The following is an 18,252-nucleotide window of genomic DNA, read 5'->3' as shown; positions in this document are numbered from 1 at the left end:
GAGTGATTTTACCATTTGAGCAAAATTTTGAGCTCTAGTGTTTATGTGGGCAATAATAGTTCAAATCTGGCTTATGTCATTTCCCAGTCCCATTTCCTATTTTTCCAGTCTTCTTTATAGTACTGTATCCACCAAATAATGCAATAATTAATTAATAATTTAATAATTAGTTTAATGAATTAATTTTATCCACCAAATCAGCCAAATAAGTTGCTGTAGCAATACTTGTTGCTTTTAAATGGTTACTTATTTGATGGAAACAGATTTCCATTGTTGTTTATAAAATAATTCACATTTATTGAAAATATTTAACAAAATTTAAATGCTCATGTCATTAAATTATATTATATTATATTATATTATATTATATTATATTACTGTGATTTTACCTCAGTTCAGGGGGGGTTTAGGCACTCCATGTTGAGGCTCTCGAATACCCCTGTGTGTGGTAAAATCACTGTAACAAACAGCCTATTGTGGGTTATTAATTTTTTTAATTTCATAATTCCTTTTCATAGCATACCTTATCAACCAGGATGGAGAAAAAACCTCTCAGAAGTAACTTTTACTCATGAATATAATATCTAGACACTGCAGATACAGCCGCCAGAGTGAGGTGAAGAGTCGTTCCACTCTGTGAGAGTTCTCCAGCTTTCTCCACAGGCTCAGTACAGCACCTCCAGCAGGCCGTGGCACGCCGCTGCCCTCCCAGTGGAGGATAATTGAAGAGAGAGACGGGCAGCATGACTCTTTTTCTCCTCTCACATGTAGCCGCAGAAACCAGCTGCACTTAAAACTGCCAACATTATTTACTTCAGGTCCCTCAAAACTCTCACACGTAGCCCTATCCTCGGTCTCTCTCTTTTTAGGCTTCCTCTCAACAAGCTTGATCACAACGCGCCATAACTCTGATTTCCCCCGGCATGCTCTTATAATGCAGTCAAATGCTAAGACTGCTCAAAAACATGTCATTACCCCTGCCTCGAAAAGCTCTCTAACGTACCCGTAAGGATCTCTTTTTAAGGACAAAACACTCAGCTTGTACTGGATTTATTTCTGTTGAAAGAAGAAACCATTTTTGAAATGTTCATGTTGAAAAAAAAACTCTCATGGCAGTTAGTTTGCATTACAGTCGTCTTGTGTCATTAACATGAGCTGGAAGAGATGGAAAGCATAGGCAGGCCCTCACAGATTCTGCGCCAGATCATTTCTGCAGAAACGTAACTTTTCCACAGAATTTAAACACCTTTCATTTAGAAAGTTATAAACATTGCCTGCTTCTTGCATATTCATATGCAATTCATGTGGAGCTAAAATCATTCTGAAATCATCATGTGGTCTCCAATCAGTGTTTCATTGAATTTAGTGGTGAATTTGTCAATGTTTATAATAAATAAATTGTGTATCTGACGGTGTTGATCCATATAAAGTAATTGACAAGGAAAAATTTAATTAAAAACAGCTGATTTTTTTATAACATATTTGCTTTTATTTTAGTGTAAGCTTTTATTTTTCATGTTTGTATTTTCCCATAAAAAAGTGCAGAGAGTCTGGCAATTCTGTCTAGACCTGCTAATAGTATTTCTATGAGACCATATATCTTTATTCACGATGGTATCATCACACAGATGAGCAGTGCAGAGCATTTCACATTATGGAATGGCAGGAAAACTATCATGTACCTGAAATTTGTACTGCCCTGGTGATATCACCATTTATTCATGTAATGGACAATCATTTTTATAGACTTCTCCATATAGTAAAATGGTTTGGCGGGTCAAGTAGGAGAATATGAGCCTTTTCCCTTCTCAAATACTCCCTAATTAATCATAATGTCCTTCCTCTTTCCTCTCTCTTCTGCAGATGTACTGTACCTGTCATTTCACTCTGTCCCTCCATCTGGGTACCAACACACTCTCATTCTTCTCTCTCAGTTTTGTTTTCGTTCCATCTTCAAGACCTATGAGAGAACATCTGTTATTTATATGGAGAAATCATTTATTTGAACAGGCGCTTCTGTCTCTGTGGCTGTGTTCTAAATCTAGCAAGCACACTAGCTAAAATGGAACCACATAAGTAACGATTTGGAACAGCAACTCCAAACTCTGCGTTGTACAAATAGCAAAACTCACTGGAGGCTCTGCTCTCAGCTGATTTCAATAGAGTTTTGCATTAGCTTGTTGCTAAGTTAACTTTGTGAAGCTCCTTACAGTAGTGAAGTAGTGAAGGTTCACAGCACACAATATTGAGTAGAACACTCCATTTCTAATTACAGTGAACTGCTGTACTCTTCATTAAATTTAATTTAGTACTGTTCAAAAGTTTGGAGTCAGTAATTTTTTTTAAAGAAATTAAAGGTTTAAAGGCAGAGTAAGTGATTTCTGGTAGCCAATGTTGATATTTGAAATCACCAAAACAAACACGCCCCTACCCCAAAAGGGTCTTGCCCCTATTTTGATAGCTCCGCCCCACATATACGTACGCAACCCAGGCAACGATTAGTTCTGTGAAACAAAGCAAAACCAATGTTACACCGTGTCTACGGACGTGAGCGGCGCGGCGCAACAAATCCCCGACAGAAAACTGCTGCCGGGTTCTATTTATGACATGCTGACACAAATTTCAAATGGTTTTCAACAGTCGTTTGATCGCGTCCAGTGTAGGCAGACTTTAGCTGTTGTAGACACGGTGTTACTCACCTATTGAGAAGAAACAAAGCAACCTCGACGTCCGATCGCAGGCCTCCGCTCCTTAAGTTCTCTCCAGCGCTGGAAAGCTGATCCGATATTTACACGGGTCCTACTTCTTGCCTTATCGTTCCGCAGACGTTTTCCTCTTTTGTTTTTTATCCGCCATCTCTATCTTTCTGTCGCTCGGCTCGGCTAATGTCCGTCCCATGCACTGAAAGCTCTCTCCTCCACATCACGAGTAGACACGCCCCTTATTGCTGATTGGCTACAAGTTTGTTTTGCTATTCGGCCTGAATCAGTTTTCTAAAGTGTTTTTGAAAAATCACATACCCTGCCTTTAATTCACTTCCATAATAAAAATTTCCTGACAATTTACTCCCATGTCATCCAAGATGTTCATGTATGTCTTTTTTCAGTTGAATAGAAATTAAGGTTTTTTGATGAAAACATTCCAGGATTTTTCTCCATATAGTGGACTTCGATGTGGATCAACGGGTTGAAGGTCCAAATTGCAGTTTCAATGCAGCTTCAAAGGGCTCTACACGATCCCAGCCAAGGAATAAGGGTCTTGTCTAGTGAAACGAACGGTCATTTGCTAAATAAAAAAATTTAAATGCATATACTTTTAACCACAAATGCTTGTCTTGCACCATAAGAGAGATAATCATGCTGCTTACCTTTTTTGGAATTGCACCTATGATACAGAGGCATCATTATTTACTCATTCTCATATAGTTCCAAATTCATCTAAACTGTTCTTGTATGGTAAAATCTGTGTAACTATTCTCCTATGTTGTTTTCCATAACACTCATAACAACATATTGGTTTGGAGCAACAAGTAAATAATATAATTTTTATTTTTTCTGTGAAGTGCTCCAAAGGTTTTGGAGCAGAGCCTGTTCTCTCTTTCTTTTTCTGTGTAGTATATTTTGATCTCATTTAGATAGTCGTAAGCAAACCTTTGCACTGCCTCCACAAAGACACTACATGTCACCGCACTGCACCAGATAAGTATGTTCTCTCTCTTCTCCCCTCGTCTCGCCGTCCTCACCTTTCTTCTCATCACGGTGGTTAAATCCGCAGCTCGCCTCGCCACCAGCCACCTAGCTTGAGTAGTCTTAATTGTCGAAACGATAAGGATGAAGTAATTGGAGAACTGCGCGACTGTGAAATGGATTTGAGTTCCATCTCACACTAATGAAGCTATTTAGTAAGTTGAGTGCATTAAACATTCTTGCTGGATTTTTGCTGTAGCTTTTCTGTAATTTTTGCAAACTTAAATCTGTATTTCTTCTCAACCCAGTGGATACTGAGTAAATATTTCAAACTAGTGTATTCAAATAATGATTTTTTAAAAGCATAATTAGATTTGGAATCAATTTGTGCATTGCTAAACTGGGATTACATCTAAACAAGAGCACTGCTTCTTGACCTAAAATGTGTCTGCGCAATAAAACACGGCATTTGAGCTCCTAATGAAACTCTCAGAGGCTAAATATTTTGTGCTTTATAGTCTTCTGTGTACTTTATCAGATTGATGGTGTATAATTGCCAGTGCCGCATGTATTTTTAAAAGCGTGTTTATGGCAAATGAATCAAAATCATCACTTTTCTGAGTGGGCCTTTAGTTTAGTGCGATGTCTTTTGTTTTCGTAAAATAGGCCATTTGGTGTCTATGTGGTAATGGCTTGCACTACCATAATGGCAATGGTAAAGTGGTATTTCAGAGGAAGGCCAGTTCACATCCATTGAATCTGTTCATATAATAACTTTTATACACATGCCTCTCATAGTGTATTGAATATGTACCTTTACATAGAAATACAGTCATTAGCTATATTATTCAGGTCTTACAGTGAGGCTGCGATAGCGAGGGACACTCGTGTATGCAAATAAGTAGATTACCTTTTTCTATCAACATTTTATTTTAAATGTTATAAAATTGTATAAGGGAAAGTGTGTATAAAAAGAGAGTTTCTCACCATCCCAATTAGATTTTGTTACAGTTCTCTTAAAAGGGTCATATCAAACATTTTTATTATAACAATTTTTTAGCTTTTAATGGCCATTTATCTTGCTCTCTGATCATTAACAAATAAACAAGTTGTATCTGTCTGACATTCACCATTGAAAACAAAACAAAACTGGATGGGCTGTGTTTCTGATGACCCAGTAGGCATCACTGATGTGTAAACACAGATGACCATGTGATAATTTATTGATGTAAATTTGCAGAAGTTTTCTCTTTCGCACATCTTAGTTTAAATAAATTCTCTCTTTCGACTGTGAAGCAAGTTCTGAAAGTTATAGTATGTTTCAGTAATCAGTGTGTCTTGCATGAATATTTAATATTCATATATAATATATAATAAAATATATAATAAAAATATAAATATTAATTTAGCATGAGATCATAAAAGTTGGATGTATAATAAATATACTAAAATTAGAAAATGTTTTAAGTAGCTTTAGATGAAGTATAGCATATTACCCAGCAGGGAACTGCTGTCACAAGTTCTGAAAGTTATAGTATGTTTCAGTAATCAGTGTGTCTTGCATGAATATTTAATATTCATATATAATATATAATAAAATATATAATAAAAATATAAATATTAATTTAGCATGAGATCATAAAAGTTGGATGTATAATAAATATACTAAAATTAGAAAATGTTTTAAGTAGCTTTAGATGAAGTATAGCATGTTACCCAGTAGGGAACTGCTGTCACAACTTGAAATTTTGTAACCATACCCAGATCCATGTACATCTGAATCCTGTCTTACGAACTCTTGATAAAGAATTAACACGCATTTGTAAGAGGCTGTGTAGCGTGCAGTCAGCCCGAACAAGCATGCACATACAAATGCTTCTGTGTAAATCCAATTACAGCATTTTACAACCACCGTGCTAGTAACACACACACTCACGTTCATGCAAGGACTGATAGATAAATGAAAATGACAGCCTTTGTAGGGTTTGAGTAAGAAAAAGCTATGCAAATGTGATATTTTACATTGTTGTGTTCCAAAACCACAATTCATAATGTAACCACTACAGTGGCCATTAGTGTAAACTGTCTTCTAAAATGTATCTCAATTTCCACCGAAGTATTAAGCAGTACAACTGTTTTAAACATTGATAATAATAATAATAAATAGTGCTTGATCAACAAATCAGCATATTAGAATGTTTTCTGAATGATCTGCTGTAAATTCAGCTTTGCCATCACAGGAATAACCTACATTTTAAAATATATTACAATAGAAAATGGTTATTTTAATAATATTTCATTACATTACTCTTTTATTGTATCAAATAAATGCAGACTTGGTGAATGCAAGAGACTTCTTTCAAAAAAAATTTTTTTTTTAATTTTACCAAGCCCAAACTTTTGTATTGTAGTGTGCCTAAGTAATATATCCTCCATTTTGATGGCAATTCTATTGTGCTCATGAGGTTTGTTCCCATCCTGGCAATGTAAGAAGAGTTACAGTATGTCAGCCAAGCTTTCGTGTCTGCGTTTGCATCCTTACAGTTTGTAAAGGATATTTCTGGCCTTATTTCAGAAAGCTCCCCAAGCTCATTCAGCAGCTACACTGGAGATGTATTCTGCATGCCATATGGTAGGAATTACTGTGAATGTCTATATTCATTATGGTGAGGATCACTAGCAGAAATAGGAAAGCAGTGCAGCTCTGTGATCACCATCACTCTGCAGTTAAGAGACCACACATCCCCACATGTTCTCCCTGGTTAGAGCTCTGTTTACTCACAGTATGACTCTTACTGGCATCCAGACAGCTGTGTAGTACAATGAGGCGTAATGGTTAAAGAAATCATCAAACAAATGCTAATTGTCATCAGAAAATGCATATTTCTCTAACACTTTCCCTTATCTCTGGTTCTTTCTCAGTGACTAAGACAGTGTGTGCCGAGCAATGTGATGGCCGCTGTTTTGGGCCGTACGTCAGTGACTGCTGTCATCGTGAGTGTGCTGGAGGCTGTTCGGGACCAAAGGACACAGACTGCTTTGTATGTCTTCAGTATTCCTGTAACAAACTCATGCACTCAGTCATATTAGGGACTGCAGTGTCTAGTCGATAAGCTCTACCACTAGTTGATCTTTTCGTCCTGTGTTGACTAGTCACGAATCACATGACTTCAGTTTGTGCTATATGGTGACAGCAGGTCAAAAATCCCTCTGTCCACAAACTGTGTCTTTGTGTATTTGCCTGTCATTGCCAAATATAAAGTCCACTAGCAATTTTGCATGGTTCTATTTTAATACAGTTTTTTCATTACAATTTATTTGATCAGCATCATAATTTGAGTGAAAAGTTAACACTTTATAATTAGCTTCCATTTGTTAACTACATTAGTTAACAAAGAAAAATAATTCTAAAGCATTTATTGATCTTAGTAAATGTTAACTTCAACATTTACTAATACATTATTAAAATAAAAGAATGCATTTGTTCATATTATTTAATGGACTTGAACCTACATGAACTAACAATGAACAGTTGTATTTTTATTAACTAAGGTTAACAAAGAGTAATAAATACTGTGACAATGTATTGTTCATTGTTAATTAATGCATTGACTAATGTTAAATAATGGGACCTTTTTGAAAAGTGTTACCAAGTTAAATTGAAAAATTAACATGAATTTCAGAATGTCAGGATTTTTTTTTTCATCGCAAGTTACATGATCAGCATCACCATTTGTGAAAAGCGAGAGTTGACCTGAAAAATTTACATTAATTTCAGAATGTCTCAGTATTTTGTTAGCTTTAATGTCAGCAGCACTTGAGCTGCGTGAACTTCACAAATTTGTGTCAAACCTGGTTATCATGTTCTCAAGCATGATTTGAGATGATCCAATGAGATGATCCAAAGAGTATCTCGAGCTTCAAAGGAAGCAAGAACATTTGATATTATTAGAATATTAGATTTTGAATCCCAGATTTTCAATGAGGGCTCTTTGAACCCCACTGTATGTAAAATTATGCAAATGTGAAAGTGCAGTGAAACGGAAGTCGTCATGCTCAAACATTAAATCAACAAATAGTCAGCATCTTGTCTGGGCTACTAGTCAAGTAGTTGTACAAGCCCTAACTTCAGATTTTACATCCAGAGCCAACCCACTTGCACACAACCCTCTTACAGATGTCTCAGTATGTAATAACTTTTTTCCCCAAACACACACACACATACACACACACACAGTCTGTCAGTCATCTGCGGCTTTATCAGCCATCCCATAAACCTGCAATTGTAGAAGTGTTTCAGTAACAGCGGCAGACCCTTTCCAGCTCCCCAACCTTATCTTTGAGTTTTTGTTCTGCTGTGATATTCACTTCTCCAAAAGAGATCCATGTTGCCTACAGATGACTCGCTTTTGATCAAAAATCTCCCTATAGGAAATGTTCTTTGCACGGGAGATACCATTAAAATCTAATTTCCTCCCACAATGCCTTGCTGTGAATAAGAGTAGGGGCCACACCTCTGTAGCTCTTTTGTTACATGCTGCCTGGGCAGATCCCGACCGTCTCTGACTGCTCCTCGTTCCTCCAGCCCTCGGAGAAAGCGATTTATCGCACCTCTTCGGTTTTTTAATTAGTTATCCTCAGCTGTAATCATTGATATTGTACTTCGCGATTGTTCCCTTTTAATTGAAAATGCACTTTTGTGGCATGCATTGGGATTTGGATCAATGCCTTTATTTATTTTTATTTTTTTTACATCTCAGCAACTCTAAGGCAGAAAACAGTTATTTCGTGTTCCTGAAGTCAGATTGATAAAGCGAAGAGCTTTTTCTATTCCATAAGCCTGTTCGAATCATTATTTATTTGTAGCATTGCTACTTTATATTGCTAATATGCTGTATTGGTGTTGGTTGACATACTTTTTTGTGGGTCGAAGCTGATTAGTGGAGCAATTTTGTGTTCCGGCACATTCTTCTATTGCATATAATCCTAAAATGAGACTGTACAAGTAGCAACACAAATTTTTGTCAGCTGTTTTATTAAATAAATGTGTATTGCTGTCAGTAACCTTGTTTCTTTGTGTCCAGGCCTGCACTAATTTCAACGACAGCGGCGCATGTGTGACGCAATGCCCTCAGCCCTTCGTCTACAACCCCACCACGTTCCAGCTGGAGCACAACCCACGGGCCAAATACACATATGGAGCGTTCTGCGTCAAAAAGTGCCCACGTAAGACAGACAGTGAAAACTAATACAAACATGTGTATGCTTATGCACACGCTTCTAGCTGGATCTTTCACTCACATAAATGGATATCAGGTGCCATGTTGAAGCGCGTTCACATTCGGGAATGTAAAAAAGTTTCAGATTGAATGTAAATGAGGTGGATCGGCTGCACCTGAGCCCTTGCTCTCCTCTGAGCCCCTGATGTGGTGCGGTACCCATGCAGAGCCCCAGGAGTAAGCCTGTCTGCTAAATCTCACTCAGCTTCTTGACCTCTGGTTTCCCCATTGGCTTGAGGGAGGGAGGGAGGGAGGAAAAAGAAAGAAAGAAAGAAAGAAATGTGTATGCCAGGGGTCTTCTGTGGCAGAACAACAGGGGGTCCACCAATAGAGAGATATTATAAGATGATGAGTTCCTTTTTTTCCCCCAGTCATGTGATTTACAGAAGAGTGACTGGGATAAAATGTTTTCTCTCGTCCTCAACAATGGATGGATCACAGTTTTCACAGAAATATTAAGCAGCAAAACTGTTTTCAAAATAAATGTTTCTTGATTATCAAATCATCATATTAGAATGATTTTTGAAGGATCATGTGACACTGAAGGCTGGAGAAATGACATGAAAAAATTACATTAAAAATATATTAAAATAGAAAACAGTTATTTTATTTTATTTCATATTTCACAATATTTCTGTTGTTACTGTATTATGATCAAATAAATGAAGCCTTGGTGAGCATAAGAAACTTATTTCAAAAACATTATATAATATTACTGTTCCCAAACCGACCTTATGAAATGTAAGCATGTTATGAAATATTGTTTTTAATCAGAAGCGTCCTGAACATGATACTTCAGTGATCGGTATGTTTTTTTTTTTAGCTATTAAATTGTCTGAGCTATTAAACTGTCTGAAACAGTCTGAACAGAATTCCCACAGTCATAGAAAACCTGGTAATATCAGGGAATTTGAACATGTAATTTCCAGGTTATGCAAATAAACAAGATCCTAAAATATTTAATTGGCTAGAAGGCTAGAAATTGCTCTTTTTGAATGCCAACTCTATAAATATCATGACCATCTAGAAAAGTCATGGAAATTCATTTGTCAAGAAGTGCAGGAATCCTGCCTGAGACCCCAAACAGAACATAACGGTTAACTTCAACCACAGCGAAATAATTTATTGTCCATTCCACGTTAAAATGTATCAAATAAAAATAAATGTCATGTGCATATTTAATGTTTGTTTTAATTGCTTTGCAATGTCAGCACCATGACAAGGTATGTAAATATAGTACTATACATACAATGCAACACATTTCTAAACAGAGGGTTCCGGTTCCTTCTCTGTTTCTCTGTCCAATGAGAATAGACTTGATGGGGTAATTATGGAGATAGGAATCTGTCATACCCCCTATTGTATTTTTCATTGAAACAATGAAAGTTTCTTGTGAACTGACCTGACTTCTTTGAAAAGAAGAGAACGGTGAAACGGTGAAAGAGTAACAGTGAAAGAATGAAAGAGAGCTGTGATAACAGTGATGATAGGTGAGGACGAGTGTCATTATTCCCCCTTGCTGGGCCGCCACTGCTGCAGAATGAAGAGTTTGCACACGGACAGACGCCCACTCCAGTACTCAGTCCACGATGAATGTTATTGTGCAATACTCAGAGACCCGCCCCAAAACCCGAACCGCCCTCCGCAGTCACGCAAGACCAGTTTATTCAATGGGGCGACAGTGAAATGCTCAGTTTGGTTGTGTTTCTCTTGGCTGTCAGGGTTGTGAAGGTGAGGTTTGTGTTTTTACCCAGGGTAATTTGTTCTCCTAGTGTCACATGTTAAATCTAGTGCCATGTAGTTCTTTACAGTAAGAGTCTGAGATTCACGTTACACGTAAGAGGTGAAGAGAGACGTCCATCTTCCTTTATCTGTCCCTCCATGATCCTCTCTCTTTTCTCTTGTAATGGATACCACGCTGCACAATCACCGCCGGAAATAGGTCTTTCCATCACGCACACACGCCACAGTCACGGTCCCCACTGCATCCGTGCAGATGTGTTAATGGTTTTTGTCTGAGAATGGATGTTTGTTCTCTACCATTTCAAAATGTCAATGGCCTTTTTCACAGAGATTGCTTAGAGGTAGAGCATGCCGCCATCTGACCGTTTGTTCTGCCTCTGTGTGTGGTATAACAGATAACTTTGTGGTGGACCACAGCTCTTGTGTCAGAGCCTGTCCCAGCAACAAGATGGAGGTGGAGGAGAATAGGATCAAGATGTGTATCCCCTGCACTGATATCTGCCCAAAAGGTGATCACACACATCATCAGAGGTTACCAAAATGCCATATATTAGGCATATATATGTTGTCAGTACCAATACCACTGTTCTTTCTCTCAAAGTTTTCTGTTTAACACAGTTTTCTGGTTTATGTTACAGCATGCGATGGGATCGGCACTGCAAGCCTTCAGACGGCTCAAACTGTAGACTCCAGCAACATCGACAGATTCATCAACTGCACCAAGATCAACGGAAATCTGGTGTTCCTCATCACAGGCATTAAAGGGTGAGAGTGGCTCCTTCACACCATCCATTGGCTCACTTCACAGCCATTACACTCTGCTTTAAAGCTGAATATCGGATATTGGGTTGTCGGAAGCCATTTGACCTATGTTGCTTCTTTTTATCAGATAACATCAGCTTTAATGATGCAGGAGGGGATTCATGTAGAAGAAAAGCAATAGGGAAGCCCTTCACATCATGGCTGTGTAAAAGAAAACTACACTGCCCAGTTTAATAGCGCACATTAAAAGTGCCATTGTGCTAGTTTAGACAGTCAAGCAAGACCTATGAGACCTTCTACTGACTCTCAAGACGGCCGCAGTTAATGTGATTTTATATGAGAAATGTGCTGCCCCCTCTTTATATAAGTGCTGTGTAATATTTGATTGTCAGATTGTCAAGAAGTCATTTGACCTCTGGTTGACCCGCTCCCTCCAGTGGCCTTTTTTTGATCCCGCTGTGTCTGATTGGCTGATCCTCTAACCCCATATAGCTGACTCTGATCTTAAAGAGCAATCCAGGGCCAGCAGTATGCTGGGAAAAGCCATGTGCACACACACGCACATCTTGATAGGCATACAGATGACATCATCTCCACCACAAACTGTGATATGGAGTGCACATATTTCTTACACGTATTCCCCACACACACACTCTCACACACGCTGCATCAGCAGGTGTTCTGGACCTCCCTGAAGATCTCCGGCTCAATGGTGCTATTAAAACCCGCTGTACTGTGCAACAGAATAGCATAAGGCATGGTGACTTGGAAAATATGTAGAAAATTCAGCATACTGGGATGGATGGAGTCAGCAGGCACCGGTCAGAGTGCATTTGTGTTGATAGTCTGCACTCTAATAAAAATTGGCTTCATACAGTTATGTTTAAGAGCTTGTTTCACAATCAGCTTCATCTGTTAGCAAAATGACAGATTTTCTTGACTGTAAAGATGTGCCTGTCAGTATATACCGAGTATAATGTGTATTTGCATCAATCTCCATGTGTGTTACAGGGATATATACCACAACATAGAGCCTCTGGATCCAGAGAAACTCAACGTGTTCCGCACCGTTCGAGAGATCACCGGTAAGTCAAGTTAGTTTTATTTGGATTGGGATTTTGCATAATAATATCATAATACCATAATACATATTCTTTTAAAGCATCTTTGAAAAATTAATAGCGACTTACAAACACTTACAAAGTAAGCAAGTAAAAAAAAAAAAACATTGAAGAAACCTTTAGAGGAACCAGTACTCAGCAAGGGGAGCCCATCTTCCTCTGGCAGGCACATGATCTATTTAAATAGGTGCTGTTTACCCATTGTGAATAGCTACATCACATTTATAGTATTTTTAAATTATTTATTTATTAATATAATCAGGAAGTGATATGTACCTTTTTTTAAACTCTTGTTGCTACAAATTTGCGCCACAACTAATCTTGGATACATCATGTCTTTTTTTTTCTTTTTAATAAATGACTACTTTTATTCAGCAAGAACATGTTAAATTGATCAAAAGAGACAGTAAAGGCATTTCATGTTATAAAAAAGTATTTTGAATAAATTCTGTTCTTTTGAACTTTCTTTATCAAAGAAAAAATGCAATGTATGTACAGTTTCCACAAAAATATTGAGCAGCACAATTGTTTATGATGATAATAAATGCTTCTTGATCACCAAACCAGCACATTAGAATGATTTCTGGAGGATCTTGTGACACTGAAGCCTGGAGTAATGGCTGCTGAAAATTCAGCTTTGCCATCGTAGGTGTAAAGTGCAAATTATATTAAAATAGAAAATAGTTATTTTAAATTGTAATAATGCCGATTTTACTGTATTGTTGATCAAATAAATGCAGCCTTGGTAGGCATAAGAGTCTTCTTTCAAAAACATCAAAAATATTACCAACTCCAAATAGTATGTTCAGATTAAAATTTAAATATTTTAGAATACTGAAATAAGTTGAGTCACATTTCCTGTGTGCTTGTGTGAGGAGTGTTATTTGTATAACACACTGAGAGAGTGTTCCAAATCTGTCACTAATAATGTTCCAAATCAGGGTGCTGCCTAACCACAAGGCAGCTTCTTACTTTTTAGAACAGAGCCATTAATATGCTTTCATAAAGAAGGGCCTGCGAGAAAAAAAAAATAGCTGGTTCACATGCCCATATTGACATAATCCACCTGTTTTATTGAGAAATACATCAAAAACACATGGAACACAGCACAGAGGAAGATCTAGTGTATTTGTGCGTTTGTAGATTTGTGTATGTGTGTGTGATGTGTGTAAGGGAGTGTGTGTGATATGATGAATACATGATGAGGGAGATTTCTCCAACTGAGGAGAGCTTCCCATAGGAGAGCAGGACTCTTGGCTCACAAGAAACATGAAAGCAGTTAAAAACACTTCTTTCTCTCTCTCCCTTTCACTCTTTACCTCTCTCGCTCTCTCTTGCTATGGTGACAGCGAAGAGGGCTCTCCAAGTCAGTGAGGCATGCATGTCAGGCTGTCACATCTATATGCAGGTGGCCACAGTCTCTGACAGAACAACGTCTTCACTGGCAAGGTGTTATTTCTGCTCTGTGACCCCAGCTTGAAGATTTTGACAGATTCAGATGTGCCTGCTATGTGTATTTCTTTACAGTGGGTTTTTTAATTGAATGTGTTTATTCAGTTTGACTGAATTCAGTGTACATTTTTGGCAATGGCGCATGAAGAAGGTCATCTAACTGTCAGGAGTTTCAGCTGCAAAGAAAGAACCTTCAGATGGCTGTAAAATGCATAACCCCTGTTCCTTAGCAGCGACCAAGTCTGTTATTTAATTTTTGTATGACTCCCAGTAAGCCCCAAACAACCCTGACTGACATTAAATGAACATTTCACAGCCTCAGTCGGATGCTTCCCCACCAGTATTTGAAGATTTGGGGAAATGCCTGCAGCTCTTGCCGGCACTGCCTTCAGCTCAAGCCCAGTGTGAATCATCTCTCAAGAGAGATGGACTGAAGAGGCTGACCTGATTTACCCTCTGCTCTGTCTCAAATCTTGAGGGAGGGGTTAGCGCTAGGAGATACAGCTAAGAAAAATCTATCTCAATATTTTGCAGTCTTTTAATAATGATGTCTGATATATTTCTCCAAATTTATTTGTTTTATGTATGTGCTCTAAAATTGGCTTGAAATGGTGATTTTTTTATATATATTTTTTTCAGCCAACCAGCCAGTGTTGTAGATTCAGAATGTTAATTGCAAAAAGCAAAAAATACAGATCTAATTTAAAAGGTTTTTACACTATTTTTTAAATGATCATTTGAATTATGTTATGCACCAAGAGCTTGTAACACTCCAAAGAGAAAGGAAAAATTGAAATCGCATCATATGACCCCTTTAATATTTAAAAAAAAAGTAAATTATATTTTAAATTATTTACGAAATATAAATGTAATTTAATGTTTTTAATGTTTTTTTTTTATTTCAATGTTTTAAACTATTTTTTAAAAGTTCCTTATACTCAACAAGGCTGCATTTATTTGCAGTAAAAACATTTGCAGTATTAACTGGTTTTAGACTTCAAAACAGCAATATTATGAAAAATTATTCCAATCTAAAATAACTGTTTTTTTTTATTTTAATATATTTTAAAATATAATTCACGTTGGCAAAGCTGAATTTTCAGCAATCATTACTCCAGTCTTCAATGTCACATAATCCTTCAGAAATTGTTCTTATGACGATTTGGTGCTTAAGAAACATTTTTTTTATTATTATCAATGTTGAAAGGAGCTGTGCTGCTTAATATTTTTTTTAGAAACCACAATGCAGTTTTTGCAGGATTCTTTGATTAATCGAAAGTTACAGTTAGCATTAATTTGAGATTAAAATATTTTGCAACTTTATAAATTTCTACATACTAGGCCTATATGTTTAATTTAAACATTTGAAAGCATTTAAAAAATGTCTTAGTTATGACACATATATTTAAATCTCTGCTTCAACTGATCATTGTACAACATTATTTGATCCCAGAATTCTGCGATTGACCAGTCAGAATCTGGTTGTGTAATATAAAGTAACCACGGGTGTAGAATAACACGTAAATTCATCCCTCTTAACATGTTTCTGTCAGACTCTGTTCCATGTGTTGTGTGTGTCCTGCTCCCCATGTGCCTTCCCATGCCCTTATTTGATTAGTTTCCTGTTCCTCCCCTGATTAGTTTAGTTCATTTGTCCCAGGTGTTCCCCATGATGTGTCATTGCTCCCAGGTGTGTCTCGTGATCCCCTCCTCCTGTGTGTATTTAAAGTGTTCCCAGTCCCTACTTCTCGGTCCGCTGTTGTACGTCTTCTGGTGAAGGTCTTCCTGTGTTCGTTATAAATAGTGTTCCCAGTCCCTACTTCTCGGTCCGCTGTTGTACGTCTTCTGGTGAAGGTCTTCCTGTGTTCGTCTCCCTTGGTTCCAATAAAGTCCTGTTAAAAGCATTCTCCAGCGTCTCCTCGTCCCTCGTGTGTGTGACATCGTGACAGTTTCGGACAAGTGTTTTCACAAAGAGTTTTCAAGGGCGGTGTGAATAAATCTATTGCAAAAGCACAATGTTTTGTTGATATTGTGAGTGTACACAAATAAAAGTAGACCCTTTACAGATTCGAATGGTGTATTACTCTTATGTGTACAAACAAAAATGAACGAGCATTTTAAGTTCTTTTTGCTCTTATCAGTAAAACATGCACGTGGTGGCGCGACAAAAGCATCCAGCTATCACTGTATAAGCTAAATAAAAAGCAGAAACGTTTTGACTGATGAAACGTGAAGACATTAAACACACGATTGCGACAATATATGGTTTATGTGTGTTTTTCAAGTCATCTCCAGGTAATAAATATATGTATATGAATAATACAGTGCTTATTGAAATAGCATTTATTATAGTATAGAAACTATTCTGCCTTATTGTGTGATTAAAATGGAAAAAAGTGTTTGTAGTAAATAAACAAATCATAAAATTGTCTTTAGGAAAATATAAGAAAAATAAATACAAATGATTGGTCATTGTCCAGCAGTGTATTTGATTTCTTAGCCTATTAAAAGTAAGAAATATGAGAAAAATACAACTTAAAAAAATTCAAGTCAATAAAAAAAAAAGGTATTATTACATACTGTCCCCCTCATCTCTGAAATGATGGCCACACTCCTGGAGTAACGTTATCAAAAGCATTTTGCCTTGCTTTAGGATCATACTGGTGTGCGTCTATAAACTCTCTGGTGTCAGCAGCTGTATTTTGTGTTACTCAAACTCATTTTCAGCAGTTCCCTTTGTGTTTCTTGCCTGCAATTCATTTGTGGAGCAGAATTACTCCCCTGATGTTAGTCTGGAGCCGACAGGTGTTCGCTGGGACCTCGTTAGCACTATTAGCATGATGAAGTCTTGCCTCCACACGTAAAATAAACCGATTACAACACAGACAGGCAAGCGGCCCACTCTCAAAGCACTGCACACACACTCCTTCAGACTTCCTATCGCACAGTTTTGTCGTTAAGGCAATTAGTGTCAGCAGACACCATGCTAACGACACCTCACTGAGACACTTCCTCTAATCTGCTTCCACAACCTTAGCTTAATTTAAACAGGCAGCGCAAAAGGCAAAATCTCAAGCGTTTAACCCTATTTTAGCCCTTGAATCCGAAAAGATCAGTTTCTAAGAGTGAACATAATGACATTTTAGTCACTTTTTTGTAGGTTTTGTATTAATAATAAACAGTCTGGCTATAAACAATGTGAAAAGAGCTCAATTAATGTAAGAATATTATCCCTACTTGAATTTAGATGAGTTATGATTTATTGATGCCATGTCTCTCTCCTCCAGAAAGCCATCACTGGAGGCAAATTTCTTAATCAAATGGCTGCATTTATATTTACTGTAGTCTTTTCCGGTAGACATGCTAATGAATGTGGAATCCAAACTTAATTTTAATGAAGCACCACAAAGCAGGCCAGGAATGATAACTGAAAGCCTAGAGATATGACCATAAAATCTGAACAGGAATAATATTTATATTAGTCTCTTAACACGATACCACTTTTGCTCAAACACGATCCTCTGAAAGTAATGATTTAATTTGAAGGATATCAAATATCAGTTATTACTGAAAATATACACCATTCAGGCTTTGCATTGTTAAAATAATTGGAGTAATTTATGTTCTCCTTGTCCTTGAAAAAGAAAGTCCTCTTTTTCTCTTTCTCAGGGCCTGTTTGTCTTTTCTTGGTGTATGCATGGGTTTGTCTTCCCTTTAATAAATAATTCATTTTTTGAATCCATTATTAAAATGTCTCCATGATCTATAGCTATCAGCTCTTCAATCTCCATTAAATAAACGGAGATAGATGCAGGATGAGAGAATAAAATATAGTCAGACATTGTATAGTGGTCATATTTCTCAAATAACACATTAATTGTCACCATGTACAGTCAGCACTACTCATCCAGACACATTATTGACTTTAATACGCCTTTAAAAAGGGAATTCAATTTTATTTATCATGCTGCAATGAAAGTAATACATTTCTCTTAATAATTACAATAGGTGGAATCACTTGTGTCTACTATGTTGGCTGATGATTTGACTCACTGAGCATGTCATCTTGTGTTTTCCAGGTTTTCTAAACGTTCAGTCCTGGCCAGAAAACATGACTGACCTGAGTGTCTTCTCCAATCTGGCAACCATTGGAGGCAGGTCTCTCTACAGGTAAGATCCAGGGCTCACTCTTTGTTGCCAGCTCCAGAA

General features: G+C 37.2%; 1 protein-coding gene across 1 annotated transcript in view; it reads left to right on the top strand.

Annotated features, from left to right (window-relative positions):
- Positions 1–18,252, top strand: part of LOC107721020 (receptor tyrosine-protein kinase erbB-4-like) — a 344,542-nt gene that overhangs the window by 241,785 nt on the left and 84,505 nt on the right. Inside the window, exons 6-11 of the mRNA XM_016528874.1 lie at positions 6,609–6,727; positions 8,771–8,912; positions 11,104–11,217; positions 11,347–11,473; positions 12,482–12,555; positions 18,123–18,213. Coding sequence (XP_016384360.1) covers positions 6,609–6,727; positions 8,771–8,912; positions 11,104–11,217; positions 11,347–11,473; positions 12,482–12,555; positions 18,123–18,213 — 667 coding nt within the window. The remainder of the gene's footprint in view (positions 1–6,608; positions 6,728–8,770; positions 8,913–11,103; positions 11,218–11,346; positions 11,474–12,481; positions 12,556–18,122; positions 18,214–18,252) is intronic.

This window comes from Sinocyclocheilus rhinocerous, unplaced genomic scaffold (assembly GCF_001515625.1).
Source record: "Sinocyclocheilus rhinocerous isolate Xijiao unplaced genomic scaffold, SAMN03320098_v1.1 scaffold1202, whole genome shotgun sequence".
NCBI classification, from domain to species: Eukaryota; Metazoa; Chordata; class Actinopteri; order Cypriniformes; family Cyprinidae; genus Sinocyclocheilus; species Sinocyclocheilus rhinocerous.
Note: the sequence above shows the minus strand (reverse complement) of the source record. Positions and strands in the feature narration are given on the sequence as shown.